A 20611-nucleotide genomic window follows, 5' to 3' on the forward strand; every position below is an offset into this window, starting at 1 on the left:
GCCTAAGATCGTCTTTTAAAATAATTGTGTGCGCTATTAGCGCAGAATCTTCAAAGGTTGGGGATTCAGCAAACCCTAAAGCGGGGAAAAGGACGGAATCTTTGTTAAAGTTGTCAGAATCAACGGCCCTGATCGAGCAGCATCGCTGAATCAATCAATAAAGAGACAAAATCCCCTTTAACCCAGCGTGCGAGCAGCCTCCTCCCTCCCTCCCCCTCAGCCACCTTCTCTCTCCCATTTCGTCTCCATCCTCCATTGAAGGGGGACCTCCTAGCTCGAGAGAGAGAGGGAGATTGGACAGGGAAGCATAGAGTGGGCGCAGCCATGTGCGGGATACTCGCGGTCTTCGGCTGCATTGACAATTCCCAGGCCAAGCGCTCCCGCATCATCGAGCTATCTCGCAGGTCAGCTTCTTTTTCCCGATTCGTCGTCATTTTCATGTCGCTCGAGCTCCCGAACAGGCTGTTCTGCACAAATGATTTGGCGGCCACGCAAATGCTCAGAATTCGTCCCTTGTTTTAGTTCTGCATTGCTTTTGCATTCATTCCGGTCTCTGTTTTCTTCTGCCTTTGTCACGTTGAAGTTTGTGTTTTTGGGTGTTAGCAGCTAAGAAGATCATGGACGTTTGGTCCCTCTAAGCCTTCCCGTTTAAACTCGGTTTCTTCACGATTCATGAACATAGTTTTCATTGTTAAGAATAATAGAAATGGAACTCCTGGATGATTCCCGCACGTGCTAACCTTGTTGAAGTTCATCTGGATCAGCCTCTTGGTTTCTTGGGGCAATGGTCCGGTGGGGTCCTGATGATATGTCTTTGTTTTGTTTCTTGGCCTCCTTTCTACATTTGTTTTTGTGTTGTTATTTTCCATCTATCGTCTAATAGTGATAGTTGTCATTTCGGTGGTAAAGAAAGGAGACGACCGTTGTAAGTATATGAATGCGGCACGTTTTAGTAAACTCCCGAACCTACCAGTTCAGCTTTCAGTATGTGGATTTCCCAAGGTGGCTTTTCATAAAGCATCCTACACACGTTGTGACAGAAAATCGCCTTTATGGAGGTCGATCTTATAGGTTGATAGTCAATACTATCCTCAGTAAGAGGATGATGGACGTTTGGTCCCTTTGAGCCTTCCTTATTTAGTTGGGTTTCTTCACAATTCTTGAACGTAGTTTTCAAATGCTTACATTGTTCAATCCTTGTATTCATATGAATCAGCCTCGAGTTCTTGAGCCAGTTGTTGGGGGGCCGTTGATGATAAGTCTCGGTAATCAATTTTAAGGTCCCCGCCCCCTCCTGTCACTTCAGTTGTGGGATTTATCCTGATTGTGCTTTTCGGCACATGCTGTTTTGTTTCTTGGCCTCCTTCCCAGATTTGCTTTTATGTTCTGTTGGTGTTTCCAATTTATTCTTCCTTTCTTGTCTGATAGTGATGGTTGTCATTACTGCCTTAACTCAGATTAGGTCCATTGCTAGGACGGCAGTTTTTTTGTGGTAATTATGGAAGAAAAAATCTCAGGACAAAGTAATTAATGTTCTGTTTTGTGTTTCTGACCTTCACCCGATTGGACATATAGGCTACGGCATAGAGGTCCTGACTGGAGTGGACTGCATTGTCATGGGGACTGTTATCTTGCTCATCAAAGATTAGCTATTGTAGACCCCACCTCCGGAGATCAGCCTCTTTACAATGAGGACAAGACCGTCGTTGTCACGGTAATTATGGACTGATTCGTGTACTTTAGCTCTAGCAGTGATCTTAATTATATTGTGGAAGTTATATTAGTTGGATGACTGGTACCGGAACTGTCAAGACTATTGCATATTACTCACTGTTGTTCTGTGTTTAAGGTTAATGGGGAGATCTACAACCACAAAGCATTGAGAGAGAAGCTGAAGAACCATCAGTTTCGTACTGGAAGTGACTGCGAAGTCATTGCACATCTTGTAAGCTTCATCGTGTTCTTGCAATAATATTACCGGTATCTGTTTCATATCTGTTATGATGCTTTGCCCGTGTAAGTTGCTTGCATTTGCCTGCACAATATACAGAGAATTTGGAAATCTCTTTTCTACAGAGTAGAATTTTCTTTTTAAGTGTTTCTGCATCTGAATCCGATGCTGTTACAATTACTTTGAGCTTTATACTAAACTCTGAAATCTTCAAATTTCATTTGTTTCTGTAGTATGAAGAATATGGAGAAGATTTTGTGGATATGCTGGACGGGATGTTTTCCTTTGTCCTGCTTGACACCCGTGACAAGAGCTTTATTGCAGCTCGGGATGCTATTGGCATTACACCCCTTTACATAGGATGGGGTCTCGATGGTACGTAGTTTGTCTTTAGGAATAGCACATAATAGGTCCTCTCAAGAATGTATTGTTGTCAGGTTGAATTAGTTAAACTAATTCAACTTGATCTTAAATTACCTGAGTTAATTAACATCATGAGGTTCTGGCTAGCTCCCAAGGACATTGTCATGCAGTGCCATCGCTGGGCTTTCTACTCTTAGCATGAAACTTCAGTAATGGAGATCTTATTATTAACTAGATTTCTCTTCCATTGCAGGCTCAGTTTGGTTTGCCTCAGAAATGAAAGCCTTAAGTGATGAGTGTGAAAGGTTTATGTCGTTTCTCCCGGGCCACATATATTCCAGCAAACAAGGTTGGCATTTGTAATTTAAACAGTGCATAAATTGATTTTTCACCTCATAACTCTATATGGCCTCATTGCTTACGAATTGACTGGATACACTGCAAATAAAAACTTTACCGACCTTCAAGTTTTTCTTCTGAAACAGGTAGAATAGCTGGTCAGTTGAATTTTGCAGAGTGAATAATTTGTTAGATGTATTAAATTGCAAAACTGTCCCGCTGTGCACTTCGGCAGATATTTGAGATTATCAAGAGAGTCTTTGAGAACACATATATGGAAGAGGAGAACATAATCTTTCTACTCAGAATTGTCTCTTTTTTTTTTCTTTTTTTTTTTTTAAGATTCTAGGTCTCTTTATTCACATTTAAACCCTCATCCTTGCTAAAATTACTTGCTTTAGGAGGGCTCAGACGGTGGTACAACCCACCTTGGTATTCAGAGCAGATCCCATCAACTCCATATGATCCTCTTGTTTTGCGTGCTGCCTTTGAGAAGGTATTTTCATAAGCTACCTTCAGTACTGGAAATTTTTTGATTTAACACTCTATTAATACTGCCATTTAGCTAAGGTTGCTTTAGTTGACTATTTGTGAATTGTTTGAGATACATGACCTTACATATTGATGTGCTCGTTTTTCTGCTGATCCAGTCCACATAATAAGACTGTTGTGATTCTGAAAAATTAATTGGTAAATTATTAATGAAATGAAAACAGGAATTTGTCAATTGTGTAACATCTTCTGGGGGCCACCATTAAGTTTTTATATGCTCTCTGCAGGCTGTGAAAAAAAGGCTCATGACTGATGTTCCATTTGGCGTACTCTTGTCTGGAGGTCTTGACTCATCTCTTGTTGCTTCAGTAGCTTCCCGTTATTTGGCCGACTCTGAAGCAGCTTGCCAATGGGGTTCACAGTTGCACACCTTTTGCATTGGTTTGAAGGTCTTTCATCCGAACTTAAAGCCAAAAAAAGAAGAAAAAATGAATGCTTCTCAGTTTATATAACTCTAGTTGTCAATCTTCTAGTTTGGCATGGCTTAACTTCATGTAGAATCATATAATTTATGGCAAAGTTTTCGTAGCCTGTTATGTAATGCTTTCACTTAAAATGAGGTTTCTTTGTCGCTGTTAGGTTTGGACTTTCTTGAAATTTCATTCTGCTCTTATGTGTTAATAAAGGAATCAGATCTTTCTTCTTCGATTTCTAGAACAATGAATATTTAGCATGTCCTGTTAATCTAAATGGAGAATACAAAACTTTATGAAATCATATCCAGCAAAGCAACTCAGGCTTCCTGGAAGTTGGACATCGAGCCATTTTAGTGACTATGTTATCGTTTGTCTCACCTTTTATGCAGGGCTCACCTGATTTAAGAGCAGGAAGAGAGGTCGCAGATTATCTAGGAACTCGTCACCATGAATTTCACTTCACTGTCCAGGTAATTCTCTTCTTTTACCAAGAAAAAAGGACATATCTACTCATTGTAGCACTTGTATCATGCTTGTTTAACAAAGCCTCTTATTGTCATATCAGGAAGGTATAGATGCCCTTGAGGAAGTTATCTACCACATTGAAACATATGATGTGACCACCATCAGGGCCAGCACACCGATGTTCCTTATGTCTCGAAAGATAAAGTCCTTGGGAGTTAAGATGGTTATTTCTGGGGAAGGTTCCGATGAGATTTTTGGAGGTTACTTGTATTTCCATAAAGCACCAAACAAGGAGGAGTTTCACGAAGAGACCTGTAGAAAGGTACTTCATATTTGCAGTGAAGTCATGCCTGTAATGGGTATTATTTTTCGGTGGATTTGAGGATAAAAAGTTGTTGAGCTTAAGCTTTCAACGCCGCCCAATATGCCTTTTCTTTCCAAATATTTTTACGAATACGTTCTTTTGATATAGAAGTACGTTTTTTCTGGAACTGCCATGAAAAATTTAAGCTCACAGCATTTTGCTGCAATGCTTAATCCCTTTTAACCCTTGTGCTGATAAATGTTAATTATTTAATAGATTAAGGCTCTCCATCTTTATGACTGCTTGAGGGCCAACAAATCCACTTCAGCATGGGGTGTAGAGGCACGTGTTCCCTTTCTAGACAAGGAATTCCTCGACATAGCAATGAGCATTGATCCTGAGTGGAAAATGGTATGTTTCTGTTTGATCTGATGATTTTCACAGTAGACCTTTTCCTACAAGGAGAATTCTACAAATCTCCCCAAAGGAAGAAAAGAGCATGATGGCTTTACGATTTACATGATATGTTTAACCTCTCTATTCTATCTGATAATCGCAGGTCAAACCTGAACTTGGAAGGATTGAGAAGTGGGTCTTGCGTAATGCATTCGATGATGAAGAGAAACCCTATCTTCCTAAGGTACATTTTTCTTTTTAACAAATTATAGATGACCAGAACTCACATTCCTGTATTTTCTTTGGACAGCGTTATCAGGTACTAAAAATTTACTTCCGTGGTTTATTGTTTGATTTGTTGCCTTCTTTCCAGCACATATTGTATCGGCAGAAGGAACAATTTAGCGATGGAGTTGGTTACAGTTGGATTGATGGCTTGAAGGATCATGCCAACCAAGAAGTGTGTGGTTCCTCCTATACAACTGTTTGATATGTAGTCTCTACTTTGTCTTTGATTATTTCTTGATGATAAAGAGCTTAAGATGATGTTTTTGGTGACTTTTTCCTCTACTTACAGGTTACAGATGCAATGCTGGCGAATGCTAGCTTTGTATACCCAGAGAACACTCCTACCACTAAAGAGGCCTATTATTACAGAGCTATCTTTGAGAAATTCTTCCCTAAGGTGCGATTCATGGTTTCTTTCTCTTGCTCTCTCTCTCTCTCTCTCTGTCTCTCTGTGGATCTGGGGTTTTTATGTCGGTCCATTATCAATGGTCAAATCTACGATCCATGTCTGGGCCAGATCACAGCACATTAATCGAATTTCTCCTGGTCTTTACCGGGTTTAGGTTGACTGAGAGGTATTTGTGTCATCATATAGAAGGATGTCATTTTGTATGTGAGTGGGAGGCTGAATGAGCATGCAACAGCATATAAGCTAACTTGCTAAATTTTACCAGAATGCTGCGAGATCCACAGTACCAGGAGGCCCTAGCATAGCCTGCAGCACTGCGAAAGCTGTGGAGTGGGATGCGTCTTGGTCGAAAAATCTCGACCCTTCAGGTCGTGCTGCTCTCGGGGTCCATGCTGATGCCTACGAGGGAGCAGCAGATTCGAAGAATGCTGGTTTAACCAATGGCTCCTCTTCGAAGCTACAAGAAATTCCTGTTGAGAAGACAGCAGCAGTTGGCTGATCGGAGAATTCTTATTGTATGTGGAGGTGGATGAATACTTGTGAACAGGATACACTGATGACGACAAGGTAACGAGATCAGTACTACTGTGCTTTTTATCCAATAAGAGTAATATTTCATGCTATAACCTTGCACGGTTTGCTTAGAATTCTGTAATACGAAAATCTGTTTGCAGCAGTTCTCCATGAAATAAACGAGCTCTTACTGTTCATTTGCATAGATAACGCGGTCATATGTATTTTGTGGCAGATCCGGGGATGGAAGGAAATGGCGATTATGGCAGTTGGAAGGATATTCCAACCTGTGCTCCGCTATGTTGATTGAAACTGATGGTTTCTATTGTATTTTCTGGTTTGCTGGATGGTTCAGTTAGAACTGTAGAGTTCCTTTTAATTATGCTTCAATTATTTGTTTGCAGAAAATGGTGTCAGAACATTTCGAGGTTAATTTATTTCATATTCTCGTGCAGCTGCATCTTCGATCCTTGCTGTTATATCTACGTCCCTCGTGTTAAATGCAATGATAGATTTCAGGAACTCCAATCGAAGAGGATATCAGTAAGGCTGTAAACACTAGGACATGCCGGGGATCTTGCGTTCTTTCAATGACCCTATCCCAGGATTCGAGAGGTTCAATTACGAACTTTGAGAGAGAAAAATGTTAGAAGTTTCATTAAAATCTCCAATTAGACTGATGTGAAGTTCTTCGTGAAAAAATCTACCAAACAATTTTTTCTACATAATGACTATTGTCGTGTTAGTTCCTTCAATTCACAAGGCTTCCAAGGCAGCCGCCATGGCAAAGGCATGATAGTACTCTTCTCCATTCCCACATCCCCACGGTTGATCACATCTCCTTTCGCAACCGCACCCGCTTTCTCCCGCCCTCTTCCTCCTCTTTTGTTGCCGAGCACTGATCTCTCCCGCCTTTGCCGGTCCGAACCTTAGCTTCAGGGCCACTCTAATGTAAGGAGGCTTGACTCCTTCCTTGTTACCGCTGTCCCATAAAGGAACAACAGGCACCCAGTTCTCGATCTCCATGTCCGGAGAATTGAAGGCTGTCCTCCATGGAACCTCCGCCCTACCCAGCAGCTTCGACGAGGAGGACCCTCCAAGAAGGGTCGCCCTCACCCTCCTCTTCCGCCTCAGCTCGAGGATCAAGCTGTCTTGCTTCAGTTCGTCGATGGACTCCTCTGCCCCGCTGCACTGAATGGAGAAGGTCTGGTCCCAGGAGCATGCTGCTGGGTCATCGACCAGTCGGGTATCGAGATGGATCCTCTCCTTCTTGCCCGCAGCAGAGAGGTAGCACCTCACGAAGAGGTTGCCGCCTTCGGGGAGGGAATCCATGTTCTCGGCTCGCAGTATCGTGAGTTCGCAGGTGAAGGAGGAAGCAGCCATTTGAGTTGGTTTCATTGAAATGAAGAAGAGGCTTGGTTTGTCTGAATATGAGATAAGCTTGTGTTGTATTCATGGGATTTATATAAGGTGATGGTATAGTCTTAGTGGACTCCAGCCATTAGTGGGATCATAGATTTTCCATCTTCTCTTAAGGATTTGGGAATCAACTCCATTAATGGGCAAATCTTTGAGAGGATTATTAAAATCATCACCATGAAAAAGACGGATGAGAGGAAAAACTTAATCTTTATTTTGACTCATGATTAAAAAAGAAATCCAAGATTAAAATCCTTATGCCTGATCATTACGATAGACGAAGCGAATCTACTATGTTTCAAGTTGTGCTCGAGCACGGAAACCAATAGATATGTACAAGCGCTTATATTTGATTAGCATGATAGGCTTGATTTCAATATGATGATCCCATGAAATTAACTATGATTGAGGCACCAAGGGATCTTAGTTGGAATATAACATATTAATGGGGCGAAGATTTTGTTAAAATTGAAAAAAAAAAAAATGACCAAAACACTCGTGATTATTGAAGGGCTGCATTTCTCTAAACCGCCCCAATCAGTTGACAATGAGCACACTATGGGACATCCATGGATTTGCATATAATAAACGATAAATTGGTTTCATTTGCCTTCCATGGACTGTCGTGGAAAGTAGATGAAGTGTTGCTCTGAGCTTTATCTAATAGATTAAACTGATGTTATATTTTGTCTAATTAGCTAACACATTTAAATTTTAATGTACATATGTATATATACATACATACGCACAATATATGAAATATGGTTAATAGTTGATCCTACTTAGGGCTTAGGCCTTGTTGGACTGCACTTACATGCACACGAGTTCCTTAGTAAAGGAAACAGACAGTCGTCGTAAATATATGAACTCGGCGTGCTTATGCGAACTCCCGAGCCATTCAAGTTCGTTCGACTTTCAGTAAACTCCCATGCCGAGAAGATTCAATCGGCTTTCAAATGGTGCAGATTAACCGTCAAGGAAGCTTCACGGCTTCCACCTCCGAGAGGAAGAAGACGTAGTGCTGGTTAGTACAATTGATTGGATTTCCGAAGGCGGCTCTTAGATAAAGCATCCCGCACAAGTGGTGATGTTAAAATCGCCTTTCCGGAGCTCGATCTTATAGGCTGATAGTCGATACTTATCCTTAGTAAAGATCGGAACAATAATAAATAACATGTTCTTTTTGTTACATAGTTGAGTTGAGTTGACACTCTTAGGAACAGATCTTCACGGAGATTGCTAGTATCCCTAGAGGATCATGAAAGGTCAGGCATAGCCCTTGGAAATGACTTAATTATTGAATGGTACAAAGATAAGGACTCATCTCATAAACTAATGAAAAGCTGGACTATCGAACATTCATCTCATTAACTAATTAAAGGTGGATTGTCGAACGGCCATTGGGTATTCCTCCTCAATAAATCCGGCAATTAAGACCGATTAACATAACACGCAATAGGAAAGGATAGAGTGGGACTGGCAAACGCATCACTATGAAAGTGATGCCTTCTATGGTGCTGCTGCAAACTGGTTCGATTCTCAAGACGTGCAACCTCGACATCATGGGTTGCCTCCTATGGTGCTTCGGTTTTCATAATAAACCGTGTAGGACTGTCAATATTTCACACGACACGGATACGACACGAAGTTAAAAGGGTTTGGGTTTGACATTTTTAATAATCGATCTAAACGGATCCAACCCGTTCAAACACGGTTAATAAGCGTGTATTGCTGGATTGAACCCGTGTAACCCAATTATACACGATTAAACCTGTTTGTTTAGACATGTTTAATCATGTTACTATAATTATGTAACTCGTTAACCCGTTTATGTATTTGAATTTATCAAAATATCCTTATGTAATCCTAATTCCTAAGTCCCTAACATAATTTCATTTCCTTTCTTTCACTCAATCCAACACTAACACAACCGCACTTCCACTTCTATTTCTACTTCTCTACTACCCTCCCTCAGATCTCATATACGATTTGATTTCATTCTTCTCATCCATCAATTGCGAAATTCTGCTTTTTCGCTCTCATTACTCTCCTCTCCGTGCACTTTGCATTGTTCGCAGATCCGCCTCAGATCTCGCCCTCCCCTGCTCCCAAGCTCGCTGCCGACTCCACTCCCACCATCTCCCCTTCGAAGCCCATCGCTTCGCTGGCTTCCGCTCCAGCCAATGCGCCTCGTGGCTCGATCTCATCCTCGTCGTAGCTGCCTCCCTCAAATGCAGCTCCCGCCTCTTCCCCATCCACATCCCCCTCCCCTCCATCTCAGTCTTCGTGTTAACGTGTAAACATGTCGTGTTAAACATGTTCGAGTAAACGAGTTAATCAGATAAACATGTCGTGTTAATGTATCCGGGTAACTGAATTGATCGGATAAACAAGATGTGTTAACGTGTCCGGATAACGTTTATAATCGTGTCGTATATACGTGTACCTATTATGACACGTTTCGATAAACGGGCTTAAACGTGTCTAAACGGATTGACACGGATATAAACGTGTCGTGTATGGGTTTTCAAAACCTGACCTGTTTAATAATCGTGTCGTGTATGGATTATGACTTCGATGACACGAACCCGTTTAGACACGATACGTATAAACACGACACGACACGAATTACCATCCCTAATAAACCGGGTTTGGGACATACCTGAAAGGACCTCATCAGTAGACACAGATTATTCGGTTCTCTAATGGACAGACCATAGTTCAAACACTGGTGGTTCATCGAAACGGAAAAAAGAAAGCAAACACTTTCATTTCCTATCACACAATTTATGTTCAAAATTCAAAGAACCCACACGGGTCGTTATGTACACAAGCCTCTTAGATCACAATTCACATCAAGAAAGGGAAACAAGGGAATGTCAGCAGACTCAACAAACAACATTAACAAACCCCATAAACAATAAGAATGAAATGGAATAAAAGAAAGGCTAAAGACATGTTCCTATGACAAAACGCAAAACCATATATATCTTACTTCTGACCACCTTCTGGTAAAGCTTTGCAGCCGAAAGATGAAATCTTGCTGACCGGTTCCCGGTGTTTCATTCGCTGAAATCTAGGATCATCTCCCACAAGCTCAAAACAATTTCCATGCTTTACATTCTTCCAATATATACCTTCAGGAGTCAAGCAAGCTGGTGCACAAGCATTGCAAAGTGATGAGAAAAAGGGACACAATCAGAGAATTTTCGATTGGTTCAAATTTACCAGTTTCCTCCTTAAAAACAAAGAACACGACAAAAAATTGAATTGCAGTTTTAAGATTTCTTAGAACCATACAGGCCTTGTAAAGTGCAATCCAAGTCATTTCTTCACCTATTCACTTCTCTAGCAGCTCAGGATCACATGCATCAAAACCCTAAAACAACCCAAAAGCTTAGAAGTCGAAGAGTGGTACCTTTAATCATAGTTCCCCATCCTCATTTTTCCACTCGCTTATCCTCTTCCTCATCATCCTCCTCTTCACCCATCTCATCCCTCCCATCATTTCCTATGTCACTCTCACTCGCTGTCTCCCATTCAGAATCGTCTGTATCTTGCACACCGTACACATCGCGTCCATCACCCTCACACTGGACCCCACCATGCTTAATTGCCGCCTCCCTAAACAACCAAGCAGCTCTCATCTGCTTTTTCACTAACCTCTCCGCATAATCGGGAACCTTGTTCTGCCTCAATGAAAGATCGGGATCGCTTGATTGGGAGCACTCGTTTATGAAAAGAATTGCATCTAACAAGCTCTCCTTTGCTAACCCGAGCATGTCATAGGCCTGAGCTCTTCTCCAAAGGCTCTTTGCGTGGCGATTAAGAGGGCTGTGTAGGCAGAGAGCCCGGGTTGCATCGCTAATAGCCGCCAAGGGTTGTTGGAGTAGAAGGTGGCACTGGGCCCGGTTACTGTACAGGACGACTCTCTCCTTCTTCGATCTCATTGGGCATAAAGCCAGTGCCTCTGAGTACTTCGAGGCGGCCACAGAGATATTTCCTGATGAGAACAGAGAGTTGCCCTCGAGCTTAACCACAAGTGCAGCAGCCTGTTTGATGTGAAGATCCTCCTTAGGCATGCCCTTCTCCCACTTCAGTCTCTGCCTGGAACTTAAGAGCTCCTCAATCTGTTCCTTTGTCCGACTGCTGAAAGAGTTACGACCAGCAGCTTGTGACTGAAGACATTCTTCAAGAACGGTAACAATGGAGTCCCCAAGCTTCTTGTGATCACCCAGATTTGTGATTTCTGCAAGGTCTACTAGAGCAGGAACTGCCTTCTCAACCACCTGAATGAAATTTATTCTTTCATCAGTGACCATACTTCTCCCAGAGGAACTAGACAAGATGACCCAAGAGCGGAAAGGGGGACTAAAATCTAGGGTGTTCTTAATTAACTCTTGATCTAAATAAAGAGGTAAGCCTCAAAAAAGTACTAGTAGTACTGATCGAATGCACAACATTCATTGAAAAGCTTCATCAACTTGCACTGAGCAAAATCATAGGATTTTTCTAAACATTTTCTTAAAACATTTCACTGATAATTACTCGGGCAGCATATGAAAATAAGCACCAAAAAACATAACTTTCTCCTTATTTTACTCATTAAAAAAAAGTAGGAGTGAGAAGCTGAAAAAAAAAAAGTCCTGGTCTCTCGAGACTGAACATAACCTAATATAAACAATTAATGCCTTAATGCCGAATTTGAATATAAACAATATGTAGCCTATAAGACCAATATTTTTAGAGTATAAAGTGCCCTTCCTCTTCACTAATTTTATGTTTTCAAACATTTATTTACCTTTTGACAAGAATTCGAGTCTTGAAGCAGCCAAAGCAGACAGTCGATTGCCATATATTGCCAGTCATCCGATGAACGGGCAATATTACATAGTGCTTCAACTATTCCAGGGCAGCTGGCCACTGGGCCACGACCCACCTTGTGGTGACAGATCGTCCTCAACAGACCAATGCCTGCCGGTGAATTTTCATTAACGAGGCCACCCCACATACCAGGAAGCTTGACCAAAAACTCAGGCTTGCAGATAGTTGGAAGAAACTCAGGCTTAAAGGCAAAGCAGTTAATGAGCTGCAAGGACCAGCATTGGAGCTGACTGGCCCATTCCTCGGCCTTCCTCGACTCCATCTCAACCCCACCCATCCCCCTTGTCAGGAGGTCACAGTGGTAGTTCAGCCTCCTATCAACATATTGATAAAAATGCGAGTAGACTATTTCTAATGAGCTCATTGCAAGCTGTATGGAGAGCTCGAGGATTTCTCCATGGCCTGCCACAGAAGGAAAAGTGCTTGGATAAGTAGCTAAGTGCCCAAGAGCTCGAACAGCCACTCTCTGCTCAACCCAGGTGAGCCTTCCACGTAAGAGCTCAATCAAGGGTGGGACAACCCCAGCATGGACCGCTTGTACTGCGAACTCCTCCATGTTCATGGTGTAGGACCCGATTATGTGGGCGGCATAATAAGGGATGTAGATGTTCTGATCATGAGACAGCCATCGCCGGTTCTTCAGACCTTTCCAAATGAGGGAAGCCATGCACTCAAATATTCCGAGCTCGATAAACTCGGGATCATTCGGGTGGGCCATGGCTGTATTCCAGAGGCCGCTGATTGGGAGGACCTGACCATCGTCGTCCTGTGAGGGCAGTTCTCGGAAGAATTTCAGGATGCTTGCGCGGCGCTTGCTAGGGTTGCCTTCCTTCATCACACAGAAGAAGCATCCTGGGTAAGGGCAGTCAGCCGAAACCTTATCCATTTCCAAAATGCACCAACAGGCAACCCTATATATGCATCGGATCCTTTGTGGTTGGTAGTAGAACTATAGGACAGAACTCCTCACTGCATCATAAAAGCAGATAGCTTCAGCATCTAGTAGAAGACATGGGAGAAAGAACAACAGACCTAAGCCACCCAATTTCTCGATGCAGAATTATAACTGAATCATAGACAGAGCTTTAGCTAGCTGAGAACAAAGAATGTCAGTCTTAATGTTTACTCATTCTTGCAGACAACGACACTACCGAGTAAACATCTCTCCCCCAGCTCTCAAAATCAAGAAACTGCAGATATTACGAACACAAAGCGAGCTCGAAAATACATTCTTCCAAAGCATTCCAAGTGACTACGTAATGACCTGGAGAAAAGTTTCATACTTTGGGTACCAGCAAAAAGAGCAGATCTAAAGCATAGACCCCCCCACAGTGAAAAGGCCGCATCGAATAAAATCGCATAGGATCTCATCCTAAAACCCTAACCTCGAGCTCAACTCTCGACACAGCCCACACTCTTAACACTCAGGAGCACCATAGACACTTCTGGGTATGCTCAAAATCAGCATTTGGTTGCACGGAAAGCTGGTTTTTACACCAAAGTCAGCATTTTCAATCAAGGGTCAAAAAGAGATAGAGAGAGAGAGAGAGATACCTTTGAGTAGAAATTCGAGAGAACCAGAGAGAGTGGGAGAGAGTAAAGTGAACCGAATCAAAGCTTAAAAACGGGGTTGATTTCTTCCTTTGGGATAGGATTTGTATTTGTTGCTGGAAAGAAGCATTGATTTGATTTTCCCTTTTGGAGCTGATTTGAATGGCACAGAGCGGAGCGAATGCGGAAGCAAAGTAGAGAGAGAGAGAGAACAAAACAGACGCAGAGAGAGAGAGAGAGCGAGGGAGGGAGGGGCCGGGGGAGAGGGAAGAGAGAGATTTGCGGCTATTTTTTTCCTTTTTTTAAGAGAAAAATTTGTTCGGACAGCGAAAGAAGATGCATTTTTACAATTACCGGTGAATGTCCGCATTGCAATGAAGGAGAAAATGGAAGAAAGCGACAAATTGCACGAGCCAAAGCTCAGCAACAACGACACGACCCGACCGTCGTAGGGGAAGGTTGCATCTTTGTAATACTCTTGATATTATATGCGCAGCTCGAATCTCGATTAGTCTCCTTACAAGCCATCCAAATTCGACGAGACGACTCATCTTTACGACCGATATATTAGTCCATGCATGTAGGAGTGAGTTGAGTTAGAATGTACAACCTGCACGAGATAGCATTTGAATTATATCCACATCGAACGTGCTCAAAAATCAGATTGCGATTCTCTCTGGGACTCAGGCACCATCACCGCCAACCTCCCCGACCACAAGCCTCTTCAAATTTTTGGAGAGAACATGGCCGTTGTCTCGCATGAAGTGCTGGTCTTGTTCACAGTACTTATGAGTTTGTAGCCCGATGATTAACATAAACCATATCGGTCACTAGACAATTAAATGAATCCTCTTAAAACTGGACTGGTGCATAATACTATCAAAAAAAAAAAAAAAAAGAGGTGCGCGATTACTTATCCTTTCAATAACAATCTCGTGATCTGACTCCCGAGGCCAGTTGTATATAAACTTTAATAATATAACAATAACATGTACGTATATTAATGTCAAGTACCATTGTCAAGATCGAGATAAAACTTGCAATCTAATTCCACCATGCTCTTTGAAGGTCTATCTATCTATCTAGAATTTTATATATATATATATATATATATATATATATTATATGTTATTGTCCGAGAAAAATAAATTATTGAATTGGAGGGTCGAGAAAAAGAAAGCGGAAGGAAGAAATGATGATGGGCCAGCCGGTCCATTATCTCGAGATTATTATTATTATTATTATTATTGGGGCTATAGAATTATTTTTCGCTTTTGATTTTATTTTCTTTTTATCTTTTTTGGTCTGGGTAGGGCCGATTTTCTTACACGCCTGTCTCCTCTCCCGGTCCATCCTTTCTTTTCAAAATAATGGAAACACGAATGGATTGGATTCCCATTTCAACCCTTTCTATATTCGTTCATCGATAAATCATTAGTTTAAAATATCTCAAAACATTTTTATGGGATTATTGTTGATCTTTACTTGAAGAGAGACCAAGTAATTCGAAGTGTCATATGATGCTCATTATCGTTGAGTTCATTGTCTTTGCATGTCGACCATGTATAGTGTTAATAATGCCCCAAAAAGAAAACCAACATACTTTATTGCTGCAATCCGAAGATTTGCAATTAAATTAATTTGCACGTCTAGTTTTGTTGATTATAGTCAAACATGCAATTTCAATTGTTAATAATGAACCCATTTTTGAAATAGGAAGCCTTGAACGGATATTCGCCTGCAACAAAAAATGGGCCGGACTAAGCTTTTATTAGGCCGAACTAAGTTTTTTTGGGCCGGACACATTTCAGAAACTTCGTGTCGGGCCGGATCGAAGATCAACGGGGCAGGGCTTCCACATGATTTGTTCAAATTAGACCCTCCTATCATTCCTATATGGGATGGCAGGGTATACATTAAAATTTCATGTTGAACCTCATTGTAGAGGGGATTATAATTTTAAGTCTAGATCTTTGGCTTACCCAAAAAGTCTAGCTTTGTGTTTGATTTTAGAGTTCAATTTTGGTTTTAATTGATCTGTAATGATTGTGTTGTTGAATTATGAGAAAAAGTGTAAAAAAAAAGTAATGAATAATTGAGAGAAAGTAATGATTGTGTTATTAAATTGTGGAAAACCTCATGAATAGTTGAGATAATTTAGTATTAAAAATTCAATTGAATGGTTAAAAAAATTGAAGAAAAATGAAAAAAAGTAATAATTGTGTTATTGAATTGAAGATAAGTGGAGTAAAATTGAAGGTAATTTTGTCTGGACTTAATAGACAGTGAATCAATTGCAGTCTGAAGATTGCGATTTTGTTGATTCCCAAAGAAGGGCCCTGATCAACATAGAGGTTACCTTATTTTTAATCCCCGAGTAAGCTTCTAAACGATGTATTATTAAGTTCGTTCAACTCCTTCCAAATTAAAAGTTACGGGTCTATCCAAGTTGAGTCTTAGGGATTGAAGCTTGTAAAAGTTGTTCTATTGAGATCAACTCCTACCAACGATCTTACGGTAAAAGAACCCATCCCTTGTGACGATCAATATGTCCGCCCTTACCCTTAACGGTGAAGCAGCGCTTACCACATTTATTGCCATATGCTTACGAAGGTCATCTTTTGTCCGCATCTCGTTGTGCTTATCTTTGATATATATGAAGGAGTAAATGTAACCAATAGAATTATGCAATAGCTCGATTATACATCTCTTTCGACGTGTTCAACCACTAGGTCGGCCCCATGCCATAATTTCCTATAAGAAGTATCAATGTGCTGAATGATTATATCAAAAGCCCTATTCATGCCATATTTATGACCATGATCATCACACCGTACGAATTTTGCTATGTCCTTCTGATAATTCTCAATGGAAACTATTATAATTACTTCCAACGACATGAGTTGCAATTGCATTTTTCTATAATTACTCCCTACGACATGAGTTGCAATTGCATTTTTCTATAATTACTCCCTACGACATGAGTTGCAATTACATTTATACAGTCAAGCATTCAAGTTTACAGAGTAATGTGGTGTTGATTGCACAATTATTACGTTTCCTCGCTCGTGAAAGGAAGACCAACTGCTCTCGGAAAAGATAGCAACGGGGAGTGAGATCGTTAGCACAATCATCATAGGTTTGAATGGGGCCTTAGCTAGTGTCGGTGGCGCGTCAACCCCACGCTCCTATTTCTCCACCACCCTCCGCCGCTCACTTCCCACACGCACCATCAGATCCGTCGGTGGTTTTTTTGTTTTTTGGTTAATATGGAGTGTTCAAGATTCGCCCGACTAATTCCCAGACTCCGTGAATTCTAGCGACGTACGGAGCGGATAATCACGTCAAAAGCACTCCGGTAGCTTTAACGAGTTTCGAACATGAAATCGGGTGGATATTTAAACTCTTCTTTGGCAATTAGGCTAAATTCGATGAAATTAATGCGTCGATGGCGTAATAAATATCATTGCTTGCCCCAATCCAATATATATGTATATGTATATATATATATAATTGCCCAAAAAATATTAATATTTAGTGCATTGGAATTTCTTTTTATTTTTAAAATTTTAAAGACAAAGTTAAAGCTGCAGATCAGTTGTTTGATTCCTAACATAAAAACAGCAGTCTGAGGATGGTACCATTGTCTGACAGTCGATCCACAAGATGAGTTATGGGCTGACATGGCTCATTTAGCCAATATTTAAAGAGGAAAATGAAATTGGTGTCGAACAGGAATTAATTTTAGTAAATAAACTTATGACATCTCGTGTGAGTCGTGATTTTATTGAAAAGTGACATAAAACTGCAGGTTAGAATGAAGGATTCTGAGGAACACCCTAGCCCCAAAAATGTACCGTTATCAAGAACAATCGGGCAAAAGGCCACAAGGTGCCACGACATATAAAATTTCATTTTCATTTATTTTAAATAATTCTTCGAAAATAGCATTATGTTTAATCGAACTAAATGAATGATAACTACTTTATAATTTTTTACATTTCATATTATTCTCAATACTTTACATAACTGAGGACATATGTTTAGGTAATATATGCTGGAAAATGGATAGATTTCAAGCCGTATATTCTGAGATATATGTCCATGATATGAAATGATCATGTTACCGTAATGCAACAAACATAAGTTTGTCATAATCTAACATAAGTTTAACTTACTCACTAAATAAAAGTTCAGTTTGATCTTTTTCATATTATTAGGAGGACGTACATGAAACAATGAGACGATGCAGCATAAAAAAAAATGTAATTACAGAATAAAAGAAGAAAGGGATATGGTTGAACACAAGCTTAAGGATACTGTTCATCCAAATAAAAAGAGGGAGGATAACAACAGAAAAAGGGTCCCATGTCAACTTCTTCTTGACATGGACCAAAAGCTTGCTGCATTAATTTTTTATTTTTTTGCCAGAGCATTGATTTTTGATTGAGATGCAATGTTTTGGTCACTGTGTTACTTGGCATATGACCAATGCTACATTGCCAAATTATTACAAAAAATTATACAACTGTTGAATCGAAATAACACCTCCCATCTTCTAAGCTAATGGCGACGTATCAAATGAATCTCACCCAGTCGCGTCGATATCCACATACTTCAGCCCTTCTTGCACGCGGGCGAGAAATTATGATTGGCAGAGACCATGGTCTTATAGTTTTTGACGTTCGGGTAGATACATCTCTTAACTTGAATAAATCTGTTCATGCTTTCGGAATCTGTTGGTCCGCTGCGATATTAGCTAGCTCAACTCTTCTTGCCCTCCTCGCCGCCGTCCTCCAGGTAAGCCTTCTTCCGCCTCTCAGCCTGGGCAAACAAGCAGATCAGGAGGAAGCACACGGCGTAGATCCCATGGACCTTCCAATTGGTCTTGGGGGGCTGGCGCAGCACCATCCGGTGGAACACCGCAACGTAGTAATGCAGCCCGACGGCGTAGCCCACGAAGGTCTGGGCCAGGCCAAGGAACTTCGGGCCCAGCCCGCAGTCGGTCGAGAACACCAGCACCAAATACATCAACAGCATCAGCAGGTACAGCACGTACCCGAGCGTCTGCATGACCTGCACAAGCAATGGCACACATATGTAATGAGGAATTAAAATGGAGCTATAGAGTAGGATATATCGATCGATCGTCTTAGTCCTGACCTGTATGCACACGTACGTGGACGGTGACGTGGCGTAGAAGAACCTGAGCGGCTCGAGCCCGGTGGTGAGGGACGACAAGCACAGAATAGAAAAGTATATGGAAAGGTAGATTTGGACGAAGATGAGGAGCCTCTGGAGGGAGAAGTAGGCCTTGATCCTATTGAAGATGAGGGAGACCAATAGGAGGGGGATGAGGATGAAAACACAGGAGACAACCGAGGCGATTGTCGGGGCGTACTTGTTGCCAACATACGGCTTGAATCCCTTGGTCATCTGCTTGTTGGCCTTGGTGAGGTAGGCCTTGGATGTGGTGGAGATCCTCTCGAGGTCCGGTATCAGAGTCTGCTGGAAACGCGTCGGGAGGTCCCGGAACTCCGATGCGAGGTCTTCGTCCTCATCCTGGTCCACCCAGGAGGGCTGCTGCTTCGGCTTCGGCTTCGGGATCTTGGTCTCCTTGGGGACCTGCTCTGATTCCGGCTGGGCCTTCTTGGGGGATTTCTTGATTTCGGGTTCCTCGGAGCTTGCGGACTTGGCGGTCTTGTTCTTGGGGGAGGCCAGCTTGATCAGATCCAGCTGGTTCTTCTTGTTAAAGGACGAGGAGCCCTTCGTGGAGTTTGAGGATTTGGCATTGGAGGTGGAATTGAGCTTCTTGAGCTTGAGGGAGGAGGTGGAGTTGAGCTTCTTGAGCTCACTTCCTCCAAGGTTGGACGATTTCGGCTTGGTCGAATTGGCGAGCTTGAGGAGGGTCTTGGTTTGGTTCTTGGGGGATATGCCATTGTTGGGTTTGAGCAACTTGGTCTGGTTCTTCAGGGAAAGGCCATCCTCGGGCTGTTTGGCGGCCGACTTGGTTTGGTTCTTCGGGGACAAAGACTTGTTGTTGGCAATGGGGGGTTTCACTTTCTTCTTGGGCACAACTGGCTCTTCCTCCTCTTCTTTCAATTCATCCATTTCCAACAGCATCCGACCTCTGAATCCGCGGACCAGCCTCTCGCCTCGAACCTGAGCCTCCGAAGAGCCCGAGCTGGCATCGAGCCGATGAGCCCCGGAGGCGAAGAGGAACAGAACGAGGTGGAGAGCCAGGAGCAGGCTTCTGCGGGGTGGGAAGTACACTGATGGAGCCATATTTGGACAATATCAATATGGCTATTGTCACTTAGGTGTGCCCCAACCAATCTGACATATACTTGGAAGGGAGGAAGACCCAAAGACCCAGAAGCTTAGTGGGTTTGGTTTGGACATGGATCTGAAGTGAAATATTTGTAGATTAGAGAGAGAGAAAGAGAGAGAGAGAGAGAGGAGGGAAGGGAATAATAAAGAAGGAGGCAGTGTGGGTTGCTGAGATCACAGAGGGTCACATGATGCAAAGTTCAAGTTGGGCATAGACTGTGTAGAATTTCTTGCTTTCCATGACGCGGTTTCAGATCAGTTCTCTCTCTCTCTCTCTCTCTATATATATATATATATATATATATATCTCCCTATAGTCACTACACACCATCTTGCAATAAACAAATAATATTCTTGAAGTGAATGTATTTGTTATTGTCTTTACTCCTAAGACGGTGACCTTTGACCCATCCAAAAAAAGACAGTGACCT

The 20611-nt window shown here is 41.8% G+C and overlaps 4 protein-coding genes across 4 annotated transcripts; 1 reads left to right on the forward strand and 3 right to left on the reverse strand.

The window, feature by feature from the left end:
* Nucleotides 1-135: 135 nt before the first annotated feature.
* On the forward strand, nt 136-6463 carry LOC116208498 (asparagine synthetase [glutamine-hydrolyzing] 2). Its single transcript, XM_031541983.1, has 15 exons — nt 136-404; nt 1576-1714; nt 1850-1945; nt 2185-2326; nt 2568-2663; nt 3055-3149; nt 3433-3594; nt 4011-4091; nt 4187-4408; nt 4667-4801; nt 4950-5030; nt 5160-5246; nt 5364-5471; nt 5749-6050; nt 6232-6463. Exons 1-14 carry the CDS (start codon nt 325-327, stop codon nt 5980-5982), a joined length of 1758 nt encoding a protein of 585 aa, XP_031397843.1. The 5' UTR covers nt 136-324; the 3' UTR covers nt 5983-6050; nt 6232-6463.
* Nucleotides 6464-6625: 162 nt separating this feature from the next.
* On the reverse strand, nt 6626-7440 carry LOC116208499. Its single transcript, XM_031541984.1, has one exon. The coding sequence runs from the start codon at nt 7392-7394 to the stop codon at nt 6753-6755; it is 642 nt and encodes a 213-aa protein (XP_031397844.1). The 5' UTR covers nt 7395-7440; the 3' UTR covers nt 6626-6752.
* Nucleotides 7441-10156: 2716 nt separating this feature from the next.
* On the reverse strand, nt 10157-14116 carry LOC116208374. The gene is made up of 4 exons (XM_031541763.1): nt 13854-14116; nt 12217-13268; nt 10834-11704; nt 10157-10570 (listed from the first exon to the last, which is right to left on the reverse strand). Exons 2-3 carry the CDS (start codon nt 13183-13185, stop codon nt 10856-10858), a joined length of 1818 nt encoding a protein of 605 aa, XP_031397623.1. The 5' UTR covers nt 13186-13268; nt 13854-14116; the 3' UTR covers nt 10157-10570; nt 10834-10855.
* Nucleotides 14117-18148: 4032 nt separating this feature from the next.
* LOC116208193 lies at nt 18149-20432 on the reverse strand. Its single transcript, XM_031541496.1, has 2 exons — nt 19014-20432; nt 18149-18926 (listed from the first exon to the last, which is right to left on the reverse strand). The coding sequence occupies exons 1-2, from the start codon at nt 20133-20135 to the stop codon at nt 18615-18617; spliced, it is 1434 nt and encodes a 477-aa protein (XP_031397356.1). The 5' UTR covers nt 20136-20432; the 3' UTR covers nt 18149-18614.
* Between the last annotated feature and the right edge of the window lie 179 nt (nt 20433-20611).

This window comes from Punica granatum, chromosome 5 (assembly GCF_007655135.1).
Source record: "Punica granatum isolate Tunisia-2019 chromosome 5, ASM765513v2, whole genome shotgun sequence".
Lineage (NCBI taxonomy): Eukaryota > Viridiplantae > Streptophyta > Magnoliopsida > Myrtales > Lythraceae > Punica > Punica granatum.